Source organism: Chelonia mydas, chromosome 24, assembly GCF_015237465.2.
Source record: "Chelonia mydas isolate rCheMyd1 chromosome 24, rCheMyd1.pri.v2, whole genome shotgun sequence".
Classification (NCBI taxonomy): Eukaryota; Metazoa; Chordata; order Testudines; family Cheloniidae; genus Chelonia; species Chelonia mydas.
Window position 1 is genome coordinate 1,873,877 of NC_051264.2, and position 20,648 is coordinate 1,894,524.

Sequence of the window (20,648 nt, forward strand, 5' to 3'; positions counted from 1 at the left end):
GCCCATGGACCGGGAGCAGACAGGTGGTTGGCTGTCCCAGTTGTGTGCGGGGCCTGAGCTGGTAGGCGGGCTCCGGGCGCACCGCCTCGGTCAGGTCCTGTTCAGAAGTGGGCTGGAGGCGCAGCAGCCTGGGCCCATCTTATAACTTTTTGCCCTGTGGCAAGAGCACTCAAGTGGGATATGGGAGACACAGGTTCGATTCCCTCCTCCCCGCTAGAGGGAGAGAAAGGATTTGAATGGAGGGGAAGGGAGAGAAGAGCTTTTACACAGTAAATAAAGGAGTCCAGGACCCTCTCGGGAGCTCCTTGGGCCGAGGGATTCATGGAGTCACAGATGGCCAGAGGGGACCATTGTGGAGATCTTGTCTGACCTCTGGGATAACACGGGATGGAGGGCTGCCCCCCCATAATTCCCAGAGCAGAGCGTTTAGACAGACGCCCAGCCTGGATTTCAAAACTGTCCGGGACGCTGCTCCAACAAGTGCGGCTCAGGGCATGGATTTGAAGGCAATTTGATGCAACTCTTGGGTGGATCTGGCTCGGGGCCATTTCCCAGACCTGCCTGCGATATTAACACCGATGCCTGGGAGAGCCCATCTGAGTCTGAACCGGGAGCTGGTAAAGCTGGTGGCTTCAGGACGGCTGTAAATACAGGCTGGCTCCTACCCACCCTACACGCCTGCTCACGCTTGGCTCTCCTGGACCCTGAACCTCTTTGTTCGTGTTGGTGAGTTTTGATCCTAAATGCTGCCATCTTTCCCAGAGGGGTTGGGCTTGGCTCCAGAGGTTGCTCCGATGTTCCAGCTGTGGGGCTGTGGCTCCCAGGAAGCGATGATGGTGGAGGTTTCTGGCGCGATGGGCCTCCGCGTCTGCCCACGTGTGCAGCAGCAGAGGGTGGTGCATAGACTGCAGGGGAGAGGGGGAATGGGGAAGCCCTGGCAGAGGAGGGGAAGGAGGGCAGGGAGCCGCCGCACCCCTTGCCATGTGCCTTTGGGTGGTCGCTCAGTCTGTCTCTCCGGCTGGCTCCCAGCGCCGGGCGCGTCATTTTCAAGGCAAATGGGGATTTACTCAGCAGCCGCCCTGCCAAAGCACTGACTGGCCTGGCCCGGGACCACTCTAGGAGCGGTGTATTTTAACCCGCGGGTGGGCAGCTCGGACCCACCTGCCCCTGGGGGTGGGAGATGAGAAGAGCTTTGGAAAGAGCAGGGTGGTGTCTGTGGCCAGCCTCATCCCTTTGATCCCTGCAGCCTCCATCTTGTCTCCCGTGACCTCTGCCATTCCCCCGGCTGCTCAGAGCAACCAGCTGGTGGCTCCCCCCGAGGCGGGCCGGGCTGAGCTGGGCATTTTCCTGCCTTTGCCCTGCCAGGGTGGGTGTGTTTATCCACCTGCCCGGGGAGGACTGGGGTCTGGCTCTCTGCACAGGAGGGGAGAACTGGCAAGAGGGCCCCTCACTCCTGCAGGACCCCATCAACCCATGTCCCCTTTGGAGCAGTCAGGAAACACTGCCAGGAAAATATCCTGGCCTTGGCCAATGCTGCTTGGCCATCCTCACCATGAAGATTATCTATCTATCTATCTATCTATCTATCTATCTATCCTTCCTTGCACAATGTCTCTTTCTCTCTCTCTCATGTATTCTACTGACCACCAAACTGCCCAAAGCTACCTGAGGGGATTTTCCCTGCAGGACACCCCCCGGCCCTGGCCCTTCACAGTTCAGCTCGTTTGCCTCCTCCGAGCTGGGCGGGCCAGAGCAGGGACGCTGGAGGAGCTGGCGGAAAACCAGGTGCTCCTGCCACAGGCCGGAGTGACTCAGCGTGTGGGTGTGCGGAGGGGAAGGAAACACGCCTCTGTGATTCAGCTCCCTATGATTCAAATCCCTTTCCAAAGCCAGGCATCTCCTGGGCTACCAGGTTTGGTTTTGCAGCCGATGTGGGACCCAGGGGCCGTACGCGGCTCGATATTCCCAGCGGAAATTCCTTCCTGGGTGTGTGTGTCTCGGTTCGTGCCTCGGTCCCCAGACTATCCCCCAGGGGACGTATCAGCTGTAGAACGTGGCGCCTCTCCCGTGTTTCTGTGTCACAGGGGGAAGGGAGCCTAAACACTCCAGGGCCTGGTCCAAAGCCCGTTGAAACCAAGGGGAAGACTGCAGTGGACTCTGGAGCCACGCTGGCCCATCTGAGCCACCTCCGAGCTGAGCTTGCGGCTGGGTTTCCATTCAAAGGCCAGTGCTGGGTTCCCCTCTAGACTCCACAAAGAGAGACGGATTGGCCTCAGAACCGGTAGGCTGGCCTGGGGGACAATGCTGAATGTTTCTGCTGAGCTTGAAACGACTTGGACAGTGGGCGTCCGATTTAGAGACCTCTGAAAACAGAGGTGCCGAGTGAGAGCGAGTGCGCGAGCCTCCTCTGAGGTGCTGGTAATGCCCCCGCCACACAGCCCGGCTTAGCGCTGGCTTGGCTGTCAAAAGGCTCCCCCGCGGTCACAGGGCAAGCTCCTCCGAGCCTCTGTCTCCTCTCCAGCGCGGCGTTCCCTAGCCGTTGCGGCTTCTGTTCCCCTCCGCGGCTCACATCTCTGCTGTGGCAGCAGCCCTCTAGGGCTGGGGACGCTAGAAGGCCCCATCAGGGTTTGGCGGAACAATAACCAGCCTGGGCATGAGTTGTCCAAAGCTGGGAGGGGCTGGGCCTTCCCTAGGGCTCCTGGTTTGGGTGGGGCTCAGGGCTGGGGCAGGGGGTTGGGGTGCGGGATGGGGTGACGGCTCCGGCTGGGGGTGCAGGCTCTGGAGTGGGGCTGGGGATGAGCGGTTTGGGGTGCAGGAGTGGGGTCTAGGTTTGGGGGGGCTCAGGGCTGGGGCAGGAGGCTGGGGCAGGGGGTTGGGGTGTGGGCTTATCTTTGGCGGCTCCCAGTCAGTGGCGCAGCGGGGGGGCTAAGGCAGGGTTCCTGCCTATCCTGACTCTGCACTGTGCCCCTGAAGCGGCCAGCAGGTCCGTCTCCTAGGCAGAGGCATGGCAGGTGGCTCTGCGCACTCCTCTCACCTGCAGGCACCGCCCCCGCAGCTCCTATTGGCCGTGGTTCCCAGCCAATGGGAGTGTGGAGCTGGTGCTCAGGGTGGGAGCAGCTTGAGGAACCCCCTGGCCCCGCCCCCACCTAGGAGCCAGACCTGCTGGCCACTTCCGGGGCGCAGCGCGGTGCCAGGGCAGGTAGGGACTAGCCTGCCTTAGCCCTGCAGCACTGCTGACTGGACTTTTAATGGCCTGGTTGGCGGTGCTGACTAGAGCCGCCAGGGTCCCTTTTCAACTGGGTGTTCCTGTCGAAAACCAGACACCTTATCACCCTGAGCTCCCCAGGTTGGTTCCTCTACACGCCCCTCCCAAAGGGCCCCCCCGCGTTCTCTGTCTCCCCAGTGCGGGCGTGGTCTCTGCTAAGCCTACTGCTCTGCTCCTGCCTTTCAGCCCCACCAGGCGTCAGCTATGGCAGCTCTGCAGACCCTGCAGGAGGCGCTGGCTGTGCTGGTTTGCACTTTCCAGCGCTATTCCAAACGGGAAGGTGACAGATTCATGCTCAGCAGAGGGGAGCTGAAGGAGCTGCTGGAGAAAGAGCTGCCCAGCCTGGGAGATGTGAGTAAGCATGTGGAGGAAGAGGGTGCCGAGGCAGGCTGGAACGGAGCAGTTGGGATGAGACGAGAGCAGTCTCCACCCCGAGCTGGTTCCAAACCATGAATGACAATAATTCCCAGCACCTAGAGGCCTCAACTGCACAGATCCAGCAGGAGAGACAGTCCTGGAGCTTACAGACTAATAGACCCAGGGTGGGAGGGGAAACAGGCATGGAGAGGGGAAGTGAGGTGACCAAGGTCACCCAGCAAGTCAGTGCCAGAGCCGGGAAAGAGCCCAGTTTTCTAGCCAGAGCCCTATCCACTAGGTCATGCTGCCTCTTGACTTTTTTATTTGTTTTCAACATCTCTTTCCTTGTCACCTGTACGAATCCCCACCAGCTCCGTCTGAGCCCCGGGTCTCCAGGACAAAAGCCTGGACTATCTGCCATTTGAGAGAGAAGAGTAGCCCTGGTAGCAGATGACAGTAGTAGGCTGTTATCCTCTGTGAGGACCAGGCTCTGGAATGGGACATGATGATTCACACCTGCTCCCCGGGGTTCTGGCTTGGACTGGAAGCAGACCCTGTGCCTCGCTGTATAAATGCTGCCCAGCGGCCATGCGCCAGCGCCAGGCTGTCACCCGGGGTTACACCAGCTCTGAGGATAGTTTGGTCTGATTTCAATGTCTTATGAGCCAAGTTTGCGGGATGTGATCAGCCCCTTCAGAATCTGGCCTGGCCTGTGAAAACCAGGCGGGGAGAGAGGGGTACCAGCCAACTATCCCAGCATTTCATCGCAGGGCAGAGGAATGATAACCAGGGAAAGGTGTCGAACTTCCGCAACATGCTCGGGACAGACATTTCTTCCTCAGCTCATTATTACCTAGGTTCTGGTAGCAACGCGTGGCCCCATGTGCGATCCAGGCCCATTGAACCAGTGCTGTACAAATGCATCGGGAGAGACAGTTCCTGTCCCGAAGAGCTTAGAACCTAAATAGACTAATTATTGGTCCCTTATTACCCCTGGGGAGTAAAGCTCGGAGCGGTTTGCCCATGGTCTGCCACAGAATTTGTGGCAAAGACAGGACTTGAAGGCGGGTCTCCTGAACCCTAGCCTATTGTTCTAACCACTAGGCGATCTGTCCTGTCTGGCCATCACCGAGCTTGGAAGACTCCTGCCGGGGTTTCACTTGCCCCGTTACTGACCTTCACTCTTGCCCCTAGGTACAAGTGAAGGAAGGCGCCTTTGAGGAACTGCTGAGCATCCTGGATGTGAACAGAGACGGGGAAGTTGACTTCCAGGAGTACATTCGCTTCGTGGCGGTGGCCTGCACCTTATGCCATGAGTTTTTCTTGGACTCCCCTGTAGTTCTGCCACGTGGACAATAAACCCACCCAGCTGGCTCTGTACAGGGCATGAATACAAAGCAGGAGAGCAAAATTATAGGTCTGGCAGCAACCATGCAGCTACCTAGGAACCTCATGCTGGGAAAGGTCGTGGTGTGTCAGGGATTGAACTCACGTCTCCCTGACCCAAATAGCACAGAGCCACTCCCTTGAGCTAAAGGAGAGTTTCCATCAACTGGCAGCAGAAGAGCACTGTTTCTCAATCCTGGAGAGGAGGGTCACGAAAGTCAACCAGGGGGTTTGTGAGGCTTTGAAAAATTTATTACAGTCTAAAACAAAGCAAATCTCCTTTCCCCACTCCCAGCAGGCCCTGGTCCATCCAGTGAAGTGCACTCTGTCAACCTCTCGATACACACCCACATGAATCAGTTATTGGCTTAACTTATACACTATTGTACTCTTGCATCCATAGTGAATGTGTTGTGTGCTGGGGAGGGGGGCGTCACATACATTTCTGACCGAATGAGGGATTGCCAGCCTGAAAAGGTTGAGCAACGCTGCAGTACGGGGTTTATGACACACGGTTGAACTGAGCTGATTGCATCCAGCAGAGGGCAGCTGCACTCCAACCCCCATACCAGTTCATGACAAGAAATTCCCAAACAGGATTAAGTTACACAACCCTGAATTCCACTGCACAGTCCTTGCAGTTATGAAATATTAATAATTTGCATCTCATTTTAGTTAAATAATATCCGGAGATGCACCAGTGTTTCCAATCTCAGAGGGTATTTTTGGCCATATTTGCCCTGTTCAAAATTGACTGCCATGAGCACGGAACGTGTCCAGGGCTAACTGCTTAGTCAGGACCAGTTCCTTCCGCTGCGGGAGGGTCATCTCCACTGCAGCCGTGGTCGAGACGTCTCTGGGTTTTCTCTCCTGATTGTGGATTTTCTTCGCTTGTCCTGTCAGACTGGCTGGTTTGAAATATGAATAAAGACTTCGTATGAACCCGGGCGTGGTGACTGTTCAATACATGGCTGGCCAGGTCCCCCCAGAATGAACGTGTGGGACGACAAGACAGACCTGGCATGCTGGGCGCTGTGACGCTAGGGTGAAGGAGGCCTATATAAATGCTTAGGCAGAGAGCTGGCAGGTGCATTTAGCTCGAAGCTGCAAAGTCATGCAGGTCTCCGACATCTCTGTCACCACGCAGAGGCGTAGTGTGGAAAGGGCTTTGAAGATGCTAGTCTCCCGAATTCCCCCATGCACCCTTTGTCCAGTCCTACTGATTCTCCATCCCATCTAGGCAACTCTTCCCCCTACTGCCACTCCCTGGTCTAGCTAAGGCCAGGAATCAGGATTTCATGGCCTGTGTGGCTGGCGGCTCCCCCTACCCCCCCAGCCTTCCTCTCTCCTAACCAAGGATGAAAGTCCCTCCTTGCCAAACAGCTGGGGAGCATCATCAAAGGGCAGGGGCGGGTGTGTGTGTGTGATGGCCTGGGGGTACCCGTGTTCTCCTGCCAGCTGTCTGCAAAGAGACGCACACTTTCGTTGGCCTCTTTTTACTTCTAACCCCCCAAGCGGGTATCCCTTAAAGCTCTCACTAGGGCTATGAATACTGAGCCCTGTTACTCAGACTCCACGCCGGCCCTGCCTTCCCTTGCTTTTCTTCCTGTTTGGTTGCCTGGGTAAGTTTGTTTTCTTCTAAGATGTTCTGGTGGCTACTTTTATTCTTTGATGCCAGCAGTTTGCATTTCGGGTCTGCCTCGATGTTGGCGGGGGGGAGGGGGGCTCCCCGGGGCAATCGGGGGGGTCTGGCTTTGAGGGCAGCCGAGCCAACGGTTTCTGTGAGTCCGCAGGGAAAGTCAGTCACTAACTTTCTGCAGCTGCCGAGCCGTCAGACTTTACTGCTCTTTGCATCTGGCTTCTTCTGAGACCTCTGCGCTGCTCCCGTCTGTGGGGAGGCAGAGCCACTCCAGGCCCAGCTCTGTGCGGGCTCTAGCAACGGCCACTAACCGTCCCCTTCGTTCCAGGCAGGAGCCAGGAATCAGTTCTTGCAGCTGAACTCAGCCAATGCACATGGTGCGGCTGGAGAGTCCCTTCTTCTCAGTGGGGTTTTTTCCCTCCATCCCCTGCTGCCACCGCTCCAAGTTTTTCCCCTCCTCGCCTCAGGGCTGGTATTCGGCCCCCGTGCCAGAAGCCCACACCCGACCTGTGCTGTCAGTAGGAGAGCAGTGGAGGCTGGAGGCATCGGAAGGCCGGAAGGAGTGACACATCCGTGCGCCCTGCCCGGGGGGTGCATCACCAGGCTGGCGGGGTCTGACGCAGGACGGAGCCTGCTCTGGGGCAGACCCTGGGATGGTCGGTGGAGTCACTCTGGATCGAGTCCAGTGTGATGGAGGTCAGGAGCTGGCTGACATGCTCCTGAGTTAGTTCTAGCCCATGCTCCGAAGGAGGGCGTGACTCTCTCTGCTGGGACCTGTGGGACACTGCACTGGCCAGCTAATGGAGGCAGATGGCACCCACATGGACGTATAATTAGCCACGTTTCTGCACCTTTGTGGGCTGAGCTCTCAGATCACTGCATGGGCTGCTGTTGTTTAAGTGATCATAGACTCGTAGGACTGGAAGGGACCTCGAGAGGTCATCTAGTCCCTGCACTCATGCCAGGACTAAGTGTTATCTAGATCATTCCTGACCAGTGATTGTCTGTGAGGCATGATGCTTGTGGTGTGCAGGAAGAGGGTTACCATTCATATGGGGCTTCTGAAGGTCTGATTGGCCATAAACACCTCTTGGCCAGGCCGAAGTTGTATATGTGGACTTTGAAAAGTCATTGGAAAGGCAAGACCCTAGCTGTGCGACGGGGTAACAGATCCCTGTGTCTAGCTACCTTGTCTTTCTGCACCCCGTTACCACTGGATCCAAGAGGCTCCCAGTTATGAAAACAGAAGCCCCTCGCCCCATTATCTGTCTTGGTGGCTCTTTCCTCGCTGGCAATGCACAAGTAAACCCACGCAGGCCATGCTCAGCAGAGCTCATTCCTTCCTAAAATGTAACTTCTTTGTCCTGGCCTGGCTGGTTTGTGCTCCCAGGTGGGGTGGACCCGCCCTCTAACCAGCATCCCTTGTCTGCCTGTCAGATTTGCTAGCAGAGCACGATGGCCCGGCCACTGGAGTGGACTCTGGACATGATGGTCTCCACGTTCCACAAGTACGGTGGGAAAGAAGGCGATAAATTCAAGCTCAAGAGGGCTGAGCTCAAGGAGCTGGTCAGGAAGGAGCTGCCCTGCTACCTCAGCGTAAGGGCAATGGAGGCTCGGCTGGGAGTCTGGGACCATCCCCGCCGGGCCGAGCAGCGACTTGGGAATCCGGTCTGGGCGCGGTAGTGACAGTCACCTGTGGTGGGATGGGACCAGCCTGGGCCAGGCTGCAGACACATTTCTCAAGCCCCAGCTGGGCGACCAGCTGGCTAGCGATGTTCACAGGACACAGCAGCTGGACTGGGGGAGTCAGTCGGTGCCATGTTCTCGGCCAGTCCGTCCTGGCCCACTGCTGTGGCCCAGGGTGCGTGCTACCGTATCTTTCAGATACGCTGGGAAAACGGAGGCCCTGATCATGCCATTGGGCCCACGTGGGTGGCTCCTTGCGGGGAGGCACTGATGAGGGGGAGGGATATCTCAGTGGTTTAAGCATTAGCCTGCTAAACTCAGGGTTGTGAGCTCAATCCCTGAGGAGGCCCTTTTAGGGATCTGGGCAAAAATTGGGGACTGGTCCTGCTTTGAGCTGGGGGTTGGACTAGATGACCTCCTGAGGACTCTTCCAACCCTGAGAGTCTATGATTCTATGACAGTGCGGCCTAGTGGACAGAGACTGTGGGCGAGTCATTTCACCTGTCTTTGCCTCAGTTTCCCTGTCTGTAGAGTGGAGCTAAAGATGCCAACCTCCTTGGCACAGCACTCAGAGAGCTGGGGATTGTTACTGGGGTGTGTCAGGGTCCTTCCCACCCAGATGGACTTGCAGGGGGTTGGTATTAAAAGTCCCCTGGCACCTGCCCCAAGGGCCGGGGGGTGAGCTGGCTGGGCCATTGGGCATTTATGTTCTGCCTCTTTAAATACCCTTCCTAGTTTTGGCTGGATGTGGGATTCTCTGCGTCCCAAGCTACTCTGTGCGCGATGCACAATGAGAAGCTGCTGATGCCGAGAGAGAGAGGGAGGCTGCTCCAGGCAGTGGCTCTGCAGAGGAGGAGGTTGCTGTGTTGGGCGAGAGGACTTGTCCCTCTGGGTACCAGCTCAGGAACAAAGCTTTTTAATGCAAAACTCTCTTTTTATCTTCTCCTCCCCTTGGCAGAAACAAACCGAAGAAGCCAGCTTCCAAAGGTTCATGAACAACCTGGATAGCAACTGGGACGGGGAAGTGGCGTTCCAGGAGTACACGACCTTCTTGGGCTGCATCATCCTGATGTGCAGTGAGGACGTCCAGGACCGCCCTGACAAGATGCCATGGAAGATGTGAAGCCCGGCCCCGGAGGCAGCGGGGAACAGACATCCAGAAACTCAGCTCCAGGGGCAATATCTGGGTTGTATCCCTGCCGTTCCCTGATGATAGCCCCCTGCCTTATTGTCCGTCACCTCCCGTAGCCCCTGCATTATGCGTCTCTTGTTCTTTCAATAAAGGTTGCTTTAAAGAAGGTCCCTGGTGGATTTTGTAAGCAGACTTTTTTCTTGGTGCCCAGATGCTGATGGGCAATTTCTTTGTTGCCCTGGGTCACAGGCATGGGTAAAAATAGAACCATGACTGATCCCCGCCCTCTGAGTCTGGTCTGGTCTGATGACAAAAAATGAATCCTGCAAAACCCCAGGTATTTCCCCTCCCCCCATTGCTTTGCCTGCTGAGTCTCAAAGGGTTAACAGCACAAAGAGCTAACAGTCCTAGAGCCTGGGGGGGTACATAGAGGATAACAACCTACTACTGCTGCCAGCTAAGAGAATTACTCCTTTAGCTCGTGTGGTAGAAGTTGCGGTACTCCTCTGCTAAAAGTCTGGGATTAAAACCGTCTGGGTGACCCATTATAAATGCAAACCCTCATTTTTCAGGAATATTTGGTGTGGGGGGTTAAATTGGGGTGTGATCTGAAGCTTACTGCCGTCCATGGGCCTCTCCCCCGGGTGACCTTAGAGAATATGGAATAAGCAGCAGCAACCCAGGCCCTGAAGCCCCAAGAAGATGCAGACAACCCCAGTGGCGGGTGGGTAGCCAGGCAGAGCTGCCCCTGGGGCTGACGGACCTCAGGGTTTGGCCATGCAGAGTGAACAGCAAATGGGCAGGGATGGGCTGAGCTGGGGAGGGCTGAGCTGGGATAAAACAGAATTTGCTGCACTTTCAGTGGGTTGCAATGGCGCTGAGCACGGGGCATTCCCCACCTATTCCCGCCCCCAGCCCCTGCAGGCCTTTCGACCAGGACCCTTTCAGCAGAGCCTCCCGGGGCCGGCTTTTGTGCAACGTGAGGCCGGCTGTTCTCTGAGCACCCTGAGCCATATCGGCTTCAAAGGCTGGAGCAGCAGCCCAGGGTGCATGGGGGTGCAGGCCCCCCCTTTGGATTCTGCTGCTCCAGGAGCCGGGACAGCCAGCCTGTGGGACGGGCCGACCCACCTCAGCACCCAGGGTTCCGGGGGGAGGGAGGAGTGCTTGCAGCACGGCCAAGCCGGGGCTTCAAAAGTCGTGAGATTTTTTGTTCAAATAATAAACGCAGGAATCTTTATTTGTCTTCTGGTCGCAGAGACGTGAGCAGCCACATTTCCAGCGGGTCTCCGCAGCCATGCGGGCTAGACACCTGATTGTGTTGTAGGTGGAAGCTGGGATTCGCAGGTGATCAGAAGATTCCAGCAGCTCATGGCTTTACGAAACCCTGCCCCAAATCACAAGACTCCCGGTCAGGTTGCAGGAACTGGCAACGCAGCACAGATGTGTCTTGCCTGAGCCAGACGCCCCTCATGACTGCTGTGTATTTGCAATGCACGCCAAGCACAAAAGCTTGGTTATTCTATCCAGAGCCATCCGCCCACCTCCCAGATCACAATGCACCCCTTTGAGTCCTGTCGCAGTCAGGACACGCTGGGAGCCCCCCCACCCCGTTACACACCCAGGGCAGGCTCACCATTGTCCTGTGCCTCCAGCTGTCATTTGCACCAGTGCACACAAGTGGGCATGCAAGGCAGTGTGCCAACCTGGCAGCCTCACGCCCACTGCTGCAAACGACGGCAGCTGCAGGACAGCAGTGAACTGAGCCCTGAGGGTCTGTCTTCATGGCAGAGTTACCCCAAGCTCTTACCCTGTTCTCCTGTCCCCTCGCCCCTCACTTTCTTGGGGCTTGCAGTCTGGACTAGCTGGCCTGCTGGGGGCTGCGGGTGGGTTCCACTCGGGGTGGCAACTGCAGGCTAAGCCACTGGACTGCTGATAGTCCCCCAATACCTTTCCACAAGTCCCCCTGTACCGCGTCCAGCAGGACAGACAACTTCTCCCACAATCCCTTGGGAAAGAATCAGAGTGGCTCCGTTTAGCACGGGCTACGGCCCCTGAGGTCCCAGCCGGGCTGACAGCACACACTGGAGAGCGCAGCCCCCGTGGGGACATGGCCACTGGGGCAGGGCCTGGCACTGAGGCGTCTCGTCCCCGGGGGCTGATCACCCGGGCTGACTCTGCGGCGGAGACCTGTCCTGAGCGTGGCGAGAGCAGAGAGAGGACACGGGAACCGTGAGTGACAGAACAGCCTCCTCCCCAGAAGCCCCCACTTTAGTAGGTCTTCCCCATGCAACACGTCTTGCTCCTCCCTAGCGATCGGAGGACCACGAATTCTCTGAGCTCCACTCTGCACTGAGCACCTGCCCTCCAGATCTGTTATTGCCCCCCCTTATTTCCTCCCCTGACCTTTCAATTCTCTCTCTGCTCTTCCCTTCTTGCCATGGCCCTTTGCATCGTCCAGCTATCTTCACCGCAGGAGCTCTCCCAAACTTCCTCCCCAGTCTCCGGCTGCTAAGCAACAGGTCCCCCGCCCTCCTGTGCATCGTGTTCACTGGGAATCCCCTGTCACCGCAGGTGCCGGTGCCAGGCAGCAGCTGCTGCTGCTGTGGAAGTGGGCGATAGTGCCCTTGTTGTTTCCTTTAACTCTAGGCCCAGCCTCTGCCCATAAAATTGGGCTTGGGTGGAACCATCTCCCCAAGCGCTGTTAGCGAGAGGCATTGCCCAAGTCACTGCACACAAGGGGCTGGCTTCTGCTGAGTGAATCTGGAGTCACTCCTTTGACTTCAGTGGAGTCACTCTGGATTGACACCGGTGTAACTGAGAACAGGACACGTGAGAGGCTCACCTGGACAGCGGGTGTGGGGTTTGCCCATCTGACCTGCATGCCTGGTCCATCACAGGAGAAGGTGCAGGAGAATTCAGATCTGAGTTCAGGCAACACCTGAAAACATCTGGAGAGCAATGGGCAGGGAGGTGGCAGGCAACCAGGATCCTGGCAACAAGATCAGCTTTCCATTGCGCCTCTCCCAGGCTAGAAACCAGGGCTCCCCGAGGGAGCTCAGAGCATATAAGAGGGAGCTACCCAGCCTACCATGCCCCGGACTCTCCGCTTTTCCTTTTGCTCTCGTCTGGTAAGTTTGTTTTGTTTTATAGCATTGGCTGTTGGGGCCTTTAACAAGCTGACTCTCCAGAGCGCAGTCTCCCTCCCCTCTCCAGATGAGCCACACCCTTGGCAGCATGCCCAGGGTTAGCAGAGCCTCTGCTCTGCTGCGCATGCCCCTCCCTGGCACACAGCGTTAAGCGTCCCTCTCGCCAGATGTGCATGTCCCTTTCCAGATGTGCACACCCCTCCCTTGCAGGCACAGTACCGGGGAACCCCACGCCACATCTGTGCAGACCTTTCTCCACATGTGCGCCCCCCTCACCCCCCAGCCGTTATTCACAGAGCCAGAGGGCGGCTCCCTCCAGCTGTGGCAGTCACTCTCCAGGAGGCGCGGGCTGAGCTGCAGGGGACTCTGGCTGTGAGACGCTTCTGGGCATTGGCCCAGTGTCCTCCGCGCAGTTCTCCCCTGGCTGGCTGATCTCACCTGCTCTCTGGCTGGTGCAGGCCCAGCTCCGGCTCCTGAGCTGGGAGACACTGGTGCCACACCGGTTATGTCGCTAACACCTGGGGGTCCCAGGGAAGGTTGCTTGGCTCCCTCCTTTGCACGCTCAGTAGCAGCACTGGCCTCACCCGGGACCCTGGTTCCTGTGGCCCCTTTGGACTCCTAACCGGCTCTAAGGGAAGCTACTTTTCTGAGAGGAACCAGAATTTTTTAAACTCGTCGTGGGACTGTTGGCTTGAGATTCCCAAGGGGATTCCTGGCCTGCTACAGCAGCAGTTTTCCTGTTTGCCTCGATGCTCTGTGGCTCATTTTCCAGAGGCCGGGTTGGCACTGAAGGCTGGGGGCACGGTGGCATTTCCCTCCCCTCCCCGTCAGGTTTTGGATATGCTCCCGACTCACCCCCCTTGTTGGAGATTCCTGCCTTGTTAACTCATCCTGAGCTTGGCTGCTTCCCCCTGCAGGATCTTTGCTGGTGCCCTTAGTTCCCTCTGTCCTGGAGAGATTTTCAACATCTGAGCTAGTGGGATTATAATTGGAAGGGGACGGGGACTGAGAGACTGAGGAACGCAGATTTGATTGGAAAACAACAAAATTTGATGCCAAATTCCCTTAAATGCCTTTGAAATTCCCAGCCAGTAAGACCCACCTTCTCTGGTTGCTAGTGTGAGTCAAGAGAACAGCTCTGCATCTCTGGGCAGGGCCTTAGCCCCAAGATGCCCAGCTGCACCCTCCCTGTGGCTAACTCCTACTGCTGGTGTTTACTCATTTTATGGCTTAATGGCTTTGCAATGCTCTGAGGCACTAAGCCCTGTATTTTATAGCTCCTGACTTCCTATGAGCCAGCGCTGTGATAAGAGAAATGGATGATCCAGCATGTGCAACTGCCCTGTGGCCCTGGACAGGTCCTTCCCCATAATCCTCACTCTTAATTGTTAACCACCCGTCTGCCAGGCAGCTTCCCATTTTGTTGTTATGGTAGCACTTAGAAGCCCTCTCCAAAGAGCCTCCAGTCTGAATAGACAAGACAGGCAAAGGATGGGCTATAACGGAGACCCAGAGAGATGAGGGGATGTGCCCAGGGTCATGCAGGGAGGCAGTGACAGAGCAGGGAATTGAAGCCTGCTTTACCTGGGCCGTAACCAGTGAGCTAGGTGAGAAACGGGCCACGGCAAGGCATGGACAGCGCCACCTGAGCAGCTAAGGGCCATCCCCCGGGGGGATATGAATGAGGGGCCCACGTTTCCCATCTGTCCCTGCAACGAGACACAGCTGCATCCAACAGGTCTGCTGGCCTCTTCCTTCCTGGGCTCTGTTCATGGCAGCCCAGGCAGCCGGCAGCCCCGGATGCAACAGGCTTAACCACCTCGCGGCCGCTTCCTCAAATGCAGCATGTGGCTGGCCGCCGAGGCTCCACTTCAGCCTGGCTCCCCGTGCCATGATTCAGACCTCCTTCTGGTGCCAGCTTGCAGCTCACACACTCCCGGAAGCGGGCGGTTTGCTCTGCCCAGGTACCGAGCACAGCCAGGCAGACGGTGCAAGCACTGGGCAGAAAGGAGGAGGCTCGATGACAGGAGAGTACGCAGTGGTGGTGTAGCCCTGTCTGTCCCAGGGTACTCGTGAGGTCCCAGCTTTTACTGGACCAACTTCTTGTCTCTCTCATGATGTTGGTCCAAGAAAAGCTATTCCCCCTCCCCACCTGCAGCCTGTCTCTTGAACAGGACAATATGGCTTTTTACGGCTTCTTCTTAGCATACGTGCAATGTGCTGTTGGTGGCCCACGACTGGGATTCATCACCAAATTTGGTCCGATCGGATCATTAGCATCCCTGGCTTGGGCTGGCTACTGACAGGGAGTGCGACGTGAACGCTGATCCGCGCCCCCAGGAACTCTCAAAGGGACCCTCCTTTCCAGGGGCTGGGTGCGCAGGCACAGGTGTGCACATCTGGCTTGTTGGGGGTACGTGGGGTTACATTCCTGAGCCAGCATCTGGGACTTGGGGGTGTGTGTGAGAATTCTCTCCAGAGACCAAACCGCGGCCTGTTAGCAATAATCGGCTAATCTCCCCGCGTAACCGGCACGGATGCCTGTTAACTAACATTAGCCACAGAGCACTAGAAACGTGCAAAGCGCCGTGGAAGGTTACTGCTGCTCCGGACTCTGCATTCACCTGCAGCCCAACGGCATCGGCGGAAGGGTGGGCTCGTGGTCAGGGCACTGGGCTGGGACATGGGAGAAGGGTTTGATTCCCGGCTCTGCCGCCTGTGACCTGGGGCAAACCACTGACTCTCTCCGGGCCTCCGGCTCCCACCTGTGACATGGGCTGGTGTCTGTTTAGACCCAGCCCCCAGGGTCCCTGATCTTGGTGGGTACCACTGTCCTACCCTGAAGAATGAAGCTATTGGCTGGAGAGCACTTTGAAAAAGGAAAGTGCTGTGTTGAAAGCTAAGTATTAGAGCTGCAGGGCTGGTATCTGACCGTCACAGCCTGTCTGCTCCTAGCCTTGCTCACGGGGGCTTGTCTGCACAGTTCTTCCTGTGGCGGGCCCCGTTTCACCGCGCCAGGCCCTGTTCTCTCTTTCAGACTGATGTGGACGTGCACCATGGAAACGCCTCTGGAAAAGGCCTTGGCAACCTTAGTCTGCACCTTCCACAAGTATTCGGGGAAGGAAGGCAGCAAGCTGACCCTGAGCAAGGGGGAACTGAAGGAGCTGGTGAAGAACGAGCTGGGGCTGGGGGACGTGAGTGCTTCGAAAAAATTTTGGGGGTTGAAAAAAGAGCAACTTTTTGGACGAAAATGAGCATTTTGGTTCTGATCAAACTCTCCTGGGTTTCTCCCCAAACTGATCCGATCTGAGATTTTTGCAAAACTGAATTCTGAATAAAATTTTGGGGTTTTTTTTCATCCAAAACATGAAAAAAAAATCCACAGGAAATTTAGGGCGAAAAAATGAACATTTTTCAAAGTCCCGTCCCCCCCCTGCCCCCCAGTTTTTTGGCCCAACCAATTGGTCAGTTTGATCTTGTGAAATCAGACCCCCGAGGTCTGATTTGCAGATCCCTGTCCCTGTGCTTGGGGGATGGATGCCTTCCCCAGGGTTGGATTTGGCCTGGTATCCTTGCCCACCGTGCTCATTTCAGGCCTGGGGTTTGTATTCCTCCCGAGGAAGCTTTGCTCCCAATTCAGCCCGCTGCCCGAGTGGGAGGGAAAGTAACATTAATGTCTCCTCCCTGTTCTGTAGCATGGTTAGCAGCGGCCCAGGAGCCAAGGCTCCAGGTTTCACTGCATCATTAATGAGCCAGATTACAATAAAGGGAAAGAAAAACCAGCACCTGGGGCCAGTGCAGATCCCTGGAGGTTTTATCTAGTCTGTTTGGCTTCTCTCACCCTTTCCTGCAGAGAATGAAGGAGGGAGGCATTGAGCAGCTCATGAAAAGCCTAGACCGGAACAGCGACCAGGAAATCGACTTCAAGGAATACTCGGTTTTCCTGTCCACCTTGTGCATGGCCTACAATGACTTCTTCCGGGGAGGGAGCAAGTAGCTGGGGGGGAAGAAGGGGGCTGAGACCAGGATGCAAAGCCCCTGGCTCTGGATACTGTCCGGCTGCTTTCAATAAAAAGAGTTCTGTCCACAGGTCTCCCAGTGTTCTGTGTTTCCTCCTGTCCAGCATTCCTTCCATCCACCGTTCTGTACCATCTATCCAGGCTAGAATATCTCGTGCCAGACAGATCTCTTTTCTCTTTGCCTGTCTGTCCCTACATTCCCCATGCACCCCTATCCAGCCGTCTAGACTGCGGGGGCAGGGGCTGTTTCTCTGCGTCTCTGCAGCCCCTGGCACAACGGCCCAGAGCCTCGAGCTAGTTAGGTGCCTAACTCCCAATGGACCCCCTTGAGAATGTGGGTGGGGCCCTAATCTCAGTCATGGCTCCCGGGGGCACCTGTACCTGTAACAACAACACACCTGGGCCTAGGCTGTTTCCAGGCTCTCGGGAGGGAGCTGGGCTGGGAGGTGACTCCCAAGGTGAAGGCCGACCTGCGGCTGGACGGGCGGCGCTCTGGGGTCTGGGGAGGGTCTGTGTGTCTGGGGGAATTCCCAGCGCTCTTCATCGGGGTGCTGTGGGTCACTGAGGGCAGCCCCCCGTGCTATCCTGCCTCACTCGTGCCCCTGGCTTCTTGCCCCGGCGGGAACCTGCCTGCATTGCAGACCACACCTTGCCTTCCCCACCAGAGCCTTGGCACCTGCCTGCTGCAGCCCAGCTGGGCGAAGCTGGGGGCGGGGAACAGGGAGAAGGGGCCCAGGCATGTCCAGGGGAGGGCACGTTGGGGGCAGCCACATGAGTGGGCGGGGCTACGGGGACAGAGGGGGCGTGGCCTCCCCCGCCACACCCAGCCCCCCTCCCCCCGGGGCAGTGGGGCGGGTGGCGGGGCTGGGCTCCGGCCCGCTATATAACAACCGCCCTCGGGCGGCTCCCGCACCCCAGCCCCGCGCCTCCCTCGCTCTCGCAGCCCGCTCCGTCGTCTTGGGTGAGTCCGGTTCGGTCCTCTCCTCCCGCCCCGGACCTGGCGGGGGCGCGGGGCTCCCTCCCCCTCCCCGCAGCTGAGCCCCGCAGCCCAGGGTCCGGGTCCGCTCCCTGGGGCTCTGGACCCCCGCAGCTCCGGGAGCTCCGCGCCCGATCCGCGTTCACACGGTCCGCCGCTGCGGGCAGCCCGAGTCCGGCTCGGCTCCGCGCCGGGCGCCTCGCAAGCGGCTGCGGCCCGGGGTCTGCGCCCCCCGGCCCGGCTCGGTGCAGAGGGAGGAAATCTCCGCCGGAGCCGGGCGGGGCCGGGCGACTCCCGGTCTGCGGCCAAGTCGCTTGCGCAACAGCCCGGTGCCTCGGGTCTGGTTTTCTTGGAAGACCTGGCGCCCGCTTGTGGAAACGGGGGGGAAACCGTGGACCCGCCCCCGCTTTATACCGAGACTCGCTGTTCAACTGGGCGCCCCGTTGCGTGGAAAGAGGCTGGGGGGGGGGGGCTGCAAGAATCCCCTCTGCCCCCTGCTGGGCCTCGGGGCTGCCGGAAAATGACGGGGGGCTGACGGGTGGGGCAGGTTGGTCCCCCATGGAAGGAAGGACACAGACCCGAGACCAACTTCGGCCCTTGGTCGCCCTCCTTTGGTCTCTCTGGTTGTACCATAGAGTCCCTCACCCTGGGATCTGGTCACCTACAGTCTCTGCTGTGAGCCCCTGGAGCCTTTCCTCTCCATCCGGCATCTGACCTTCCCCCGGCTCTGGGCTGAGCTAGCCCCTGGGGCTAACGCACCAGTGGGGAGGGGTGGTTTTGGGGTGAGACACAACGACAAGAGAACCTAACCAGCTGTCTCACCCAATGCCCATGGATGAGCTCGGGAATCTGTCTGCTGAATTCAGTGCCTAGCGGACCAAGGCCAAGATCTGTGTAAATTTGAGACAATCCCTCAATCTGGCCATTCACTCTGTGCAGGTCCCTTCCCCCAGGCCCCATGTCTGTTGGCTCCCTCCCCGGGCACTGAAGGGCATAAACTCCTCTTCCTCCATTTTCTGGGAATGCCAAGTTTATGCCGCTCTCCTGAGAGATGCTGGGCGGGAAGAGCCCCCGGTGCCTTGGAGTGCTTCCTGGATGGGGAGCAGAATCCTTTGGGGCTGAGTTAGGGGGAGTTCCCCAAACTTCCCAGCTCCTTGGGCTTGCCCGCTTGTCCTGTTCATTCGGGCTTGTCTCTGCCCCCCAGGGCAGGGATTCCGGGGATGGCTTTACTCTTCCAGTTCTAGTGCTTCCGTTTCCAGAATGGGTCCTCTGTTCCCCTGTGGCTCCGTGTCCTGGCCTCGCTCACCAACTGCCTTCTCCCCTCAGATCTACCCACCACAGACCTGCAGAGATGGCATGCCCTCTGGACCAGGCCATCGGGCTCTTGGTTTGCACTTTCCACAAGTACTCGGGAAAGGAAGGGGACAAGAACACGCTGAGCAAGAAGGAGCTGAAAGAGCTAATCAAGAAGGAGCTGACCCTCGGGGCGGTGAGTGTGGCTGGAGATGGGGGTCACAGGTGTTTTAGGATTTGCAAGTTGGACTTGGTGAAAGTCAGCCCCCAGAAAAGGACATCCTCTGTTATCGTCGTAAGCACATTAGTGACCTAGGCCAGCTCCCTGACTGCAGCTGGTTCTGCTGTGAGTGAAGGAGACGAGTTAGGTTTGGCTGCATTACGTTAGTGCAGAGAGGCCCCGGCCAGTGCCGTACAAACGGGAGAGTCCCTGCCCACAAATGCTTACAACCTAAATAGACAAAGCGTAAGAGGGGTGAGAGGCGGGAAGTGAGCTGTGCAAAGTTGCAGAGCTGGGACCAGAACCTGCGTCCCCACGTCCCATTCCAGAGCCCTTGCCCACAGCCCATCCTGGAGATCTTTGCAGCTCTCTGTGAATGCAGAAATACTGCAGCCAGGGGCCAGAGCCAGCTCTTGTTCCACCCCCTCTGCATCACTGTGGCAGCTACAAAGCTGGCAAATCTCCTCCGGTAAGAATTCCCCAGCATAGTCTGCTCCTGCGCCACCCGCTCCGGGGACGAGCAGGGGAAGAGGGGGGTGTGTGGGCAGAGTGCCCCCTAGGAGCCATAGGTAACTGCCCCCAGGATCGGAGCTCTCAGGGCTGCCTGCTCGGTGACACCCAAAGTTGTTTGGGCATCTTTTGCACGTTACACAGCAAAAAACCACGTGAAGAAACTATGTGGGGTCCCAAGTCACCACCAGCCCCCTCCCCCCGCCCCAGCACCTGCATGCTAAACCAAACCATCAAACTCTCTCCTCTCATAGCAGCGATTGTGGGCTGGGAAAGGAGGCTTCTGGAAAATGTTAAACCCTGCACCAATGACCACCCCCCCCCCCCCCCCCAATGCACCTGGCCCTTGGAACCCAAACCTTCCCCTCCCTGGGTTGTGAGTGGCTTCTGTGCTTTCCTCTGGCTCTAGAAACTGAACGATGCTGAAATCGTTGGGCTCATGGAGGATCTGGACCGGAACAAGGACCAGGAAGTCAACTTCCAGGAGTACCTCACTTTCCTGGGTGCCCTGTCCATGATTTACAACGATGCTTTGAAGGGATATAAGAAGTAGACAGGCCGAAGCAGCAGGCCCAGCATGCTGGGGAATGGGCCCCGATAGGTCACGGCGTATCCAATAAAATTTTGTTTTGTACGATTGTTGCTGGGGTCTGTTTTTGTAAAGCTCAATAAATGTTGTTGGATTTTGAGAGGGTTTCAGGAGCTGGGCTCCAGGCGGGGCTGGGACAAACAGAACGAGCCAAATGAACGAGGTGTGGAGGGTTTATCGGTTTAGTGGGTGAGGGCGGAAAGTCCGGAGAGGGGGATGAGCACCAGGGAGATGCTGCATCACTTCACCTGACTAGGAGGGGTCTGTGTCTCGCATGCACCAAGTCAGGGAGAGAAAGGGCTTGTCTAGCCTGGCAGTCTGGGGTGGGAATCCACCCCGAGCGAGCCTGGTGCAGACTACGGGCATCCTGCTGACCCATATTGAGGTTTAATGCCCTGTGAGCGAGGACTAGACCAGATGCGCTAACAAA

General features: G+C 57.5%; 4 protein-coding genes across 4 annotated transcripts; all 4 read left to right on the forward strand.

The window, feature by feature from the left end:
* The first annotated feature begins 1,899 nt into the window (after positions 1-1,899).
* Positions 1,900-5,863, forward strand: LOC102944176 (protein S100-A2). The gene is made up of 3 exons (XM_027830040.3): positions 1,900-2,281; positions 3,452-3,616; positions 4,817-5,863. Exons 2-3 carry the CDS (start codon positions 3,470-3,472, stop codon positions 4,979-4,981), a joined length of 312 nt encoding a protein of 103 aa, XP_027685841.2. The 5' UTR covers positions 1,900-2,281; positions 3,452-3,469; the 3' UTR covers positions 4,982-5,863.
* Positions 5,864-8,102: 2,239 nt separating this feature from the next.
* LOC102936750 (protein S100-A4) lies at positions 8,103-9,511 on the forward strand. The gene is made up of 2 exons (XM_007067805.4): positions 8,103-8,243; positions 9,292-9,511. Exons 1-2 carry the CDS (start codon positions 8,103-8,105, stop codon positions 9,454-9,456), a joined length of 306 nt encoding a protein of 101 aa, XP_007067867.2. The 3' UTR covers positions 9,457-9,511.
* Positions 9,512-15,443: 5,932 nt separating this feature from the next.
* On the forward strand, positions 15,444-16,631 carry LOC102936983 (protein S100-A5). Its single transcript, XM_007067806.4, has 2 exons — positions 15,444-15,805; positions 16,465-16,631. The coding sequence occupies exons 1-2, from the start codon at positions 15,653-15,655 to the stop codon at positions 16,606-16,608; spliced, it is 297 nt and encodes a 98-aa protein (XP_007067868.2). The 5' UTR covers positions 15,444-15,652; the 3' UTR covers positions 16,609-16,631.
* An 813-nt stretch (positions 16,632-17,444) lies between these two features.
* Positions 17,445-20,263, forward strand: S100A6 (S100 calcium binding protein A6). Its single transcript, XM_037883414.2, has 3 exons — positions 17,445-17,591; positions 18,933-19,095; positions 20,039-20,263. The coding sequence occupies exons 2-3, from the start codon at positions 18,958-18,960 to the stop codon at positions 20,180-20,182; spliced, it is 282 nt and encodes a 93-aa protein (XP_037739342.1). The 5' UTR covers positions 17,445-17,591; positions 18,933-18,957; the 3' UTR covers positions 20,183-20,263.
* The last annotated feature ends 385 nt before the right edge of the window (positions 20,264-20,648 follow it).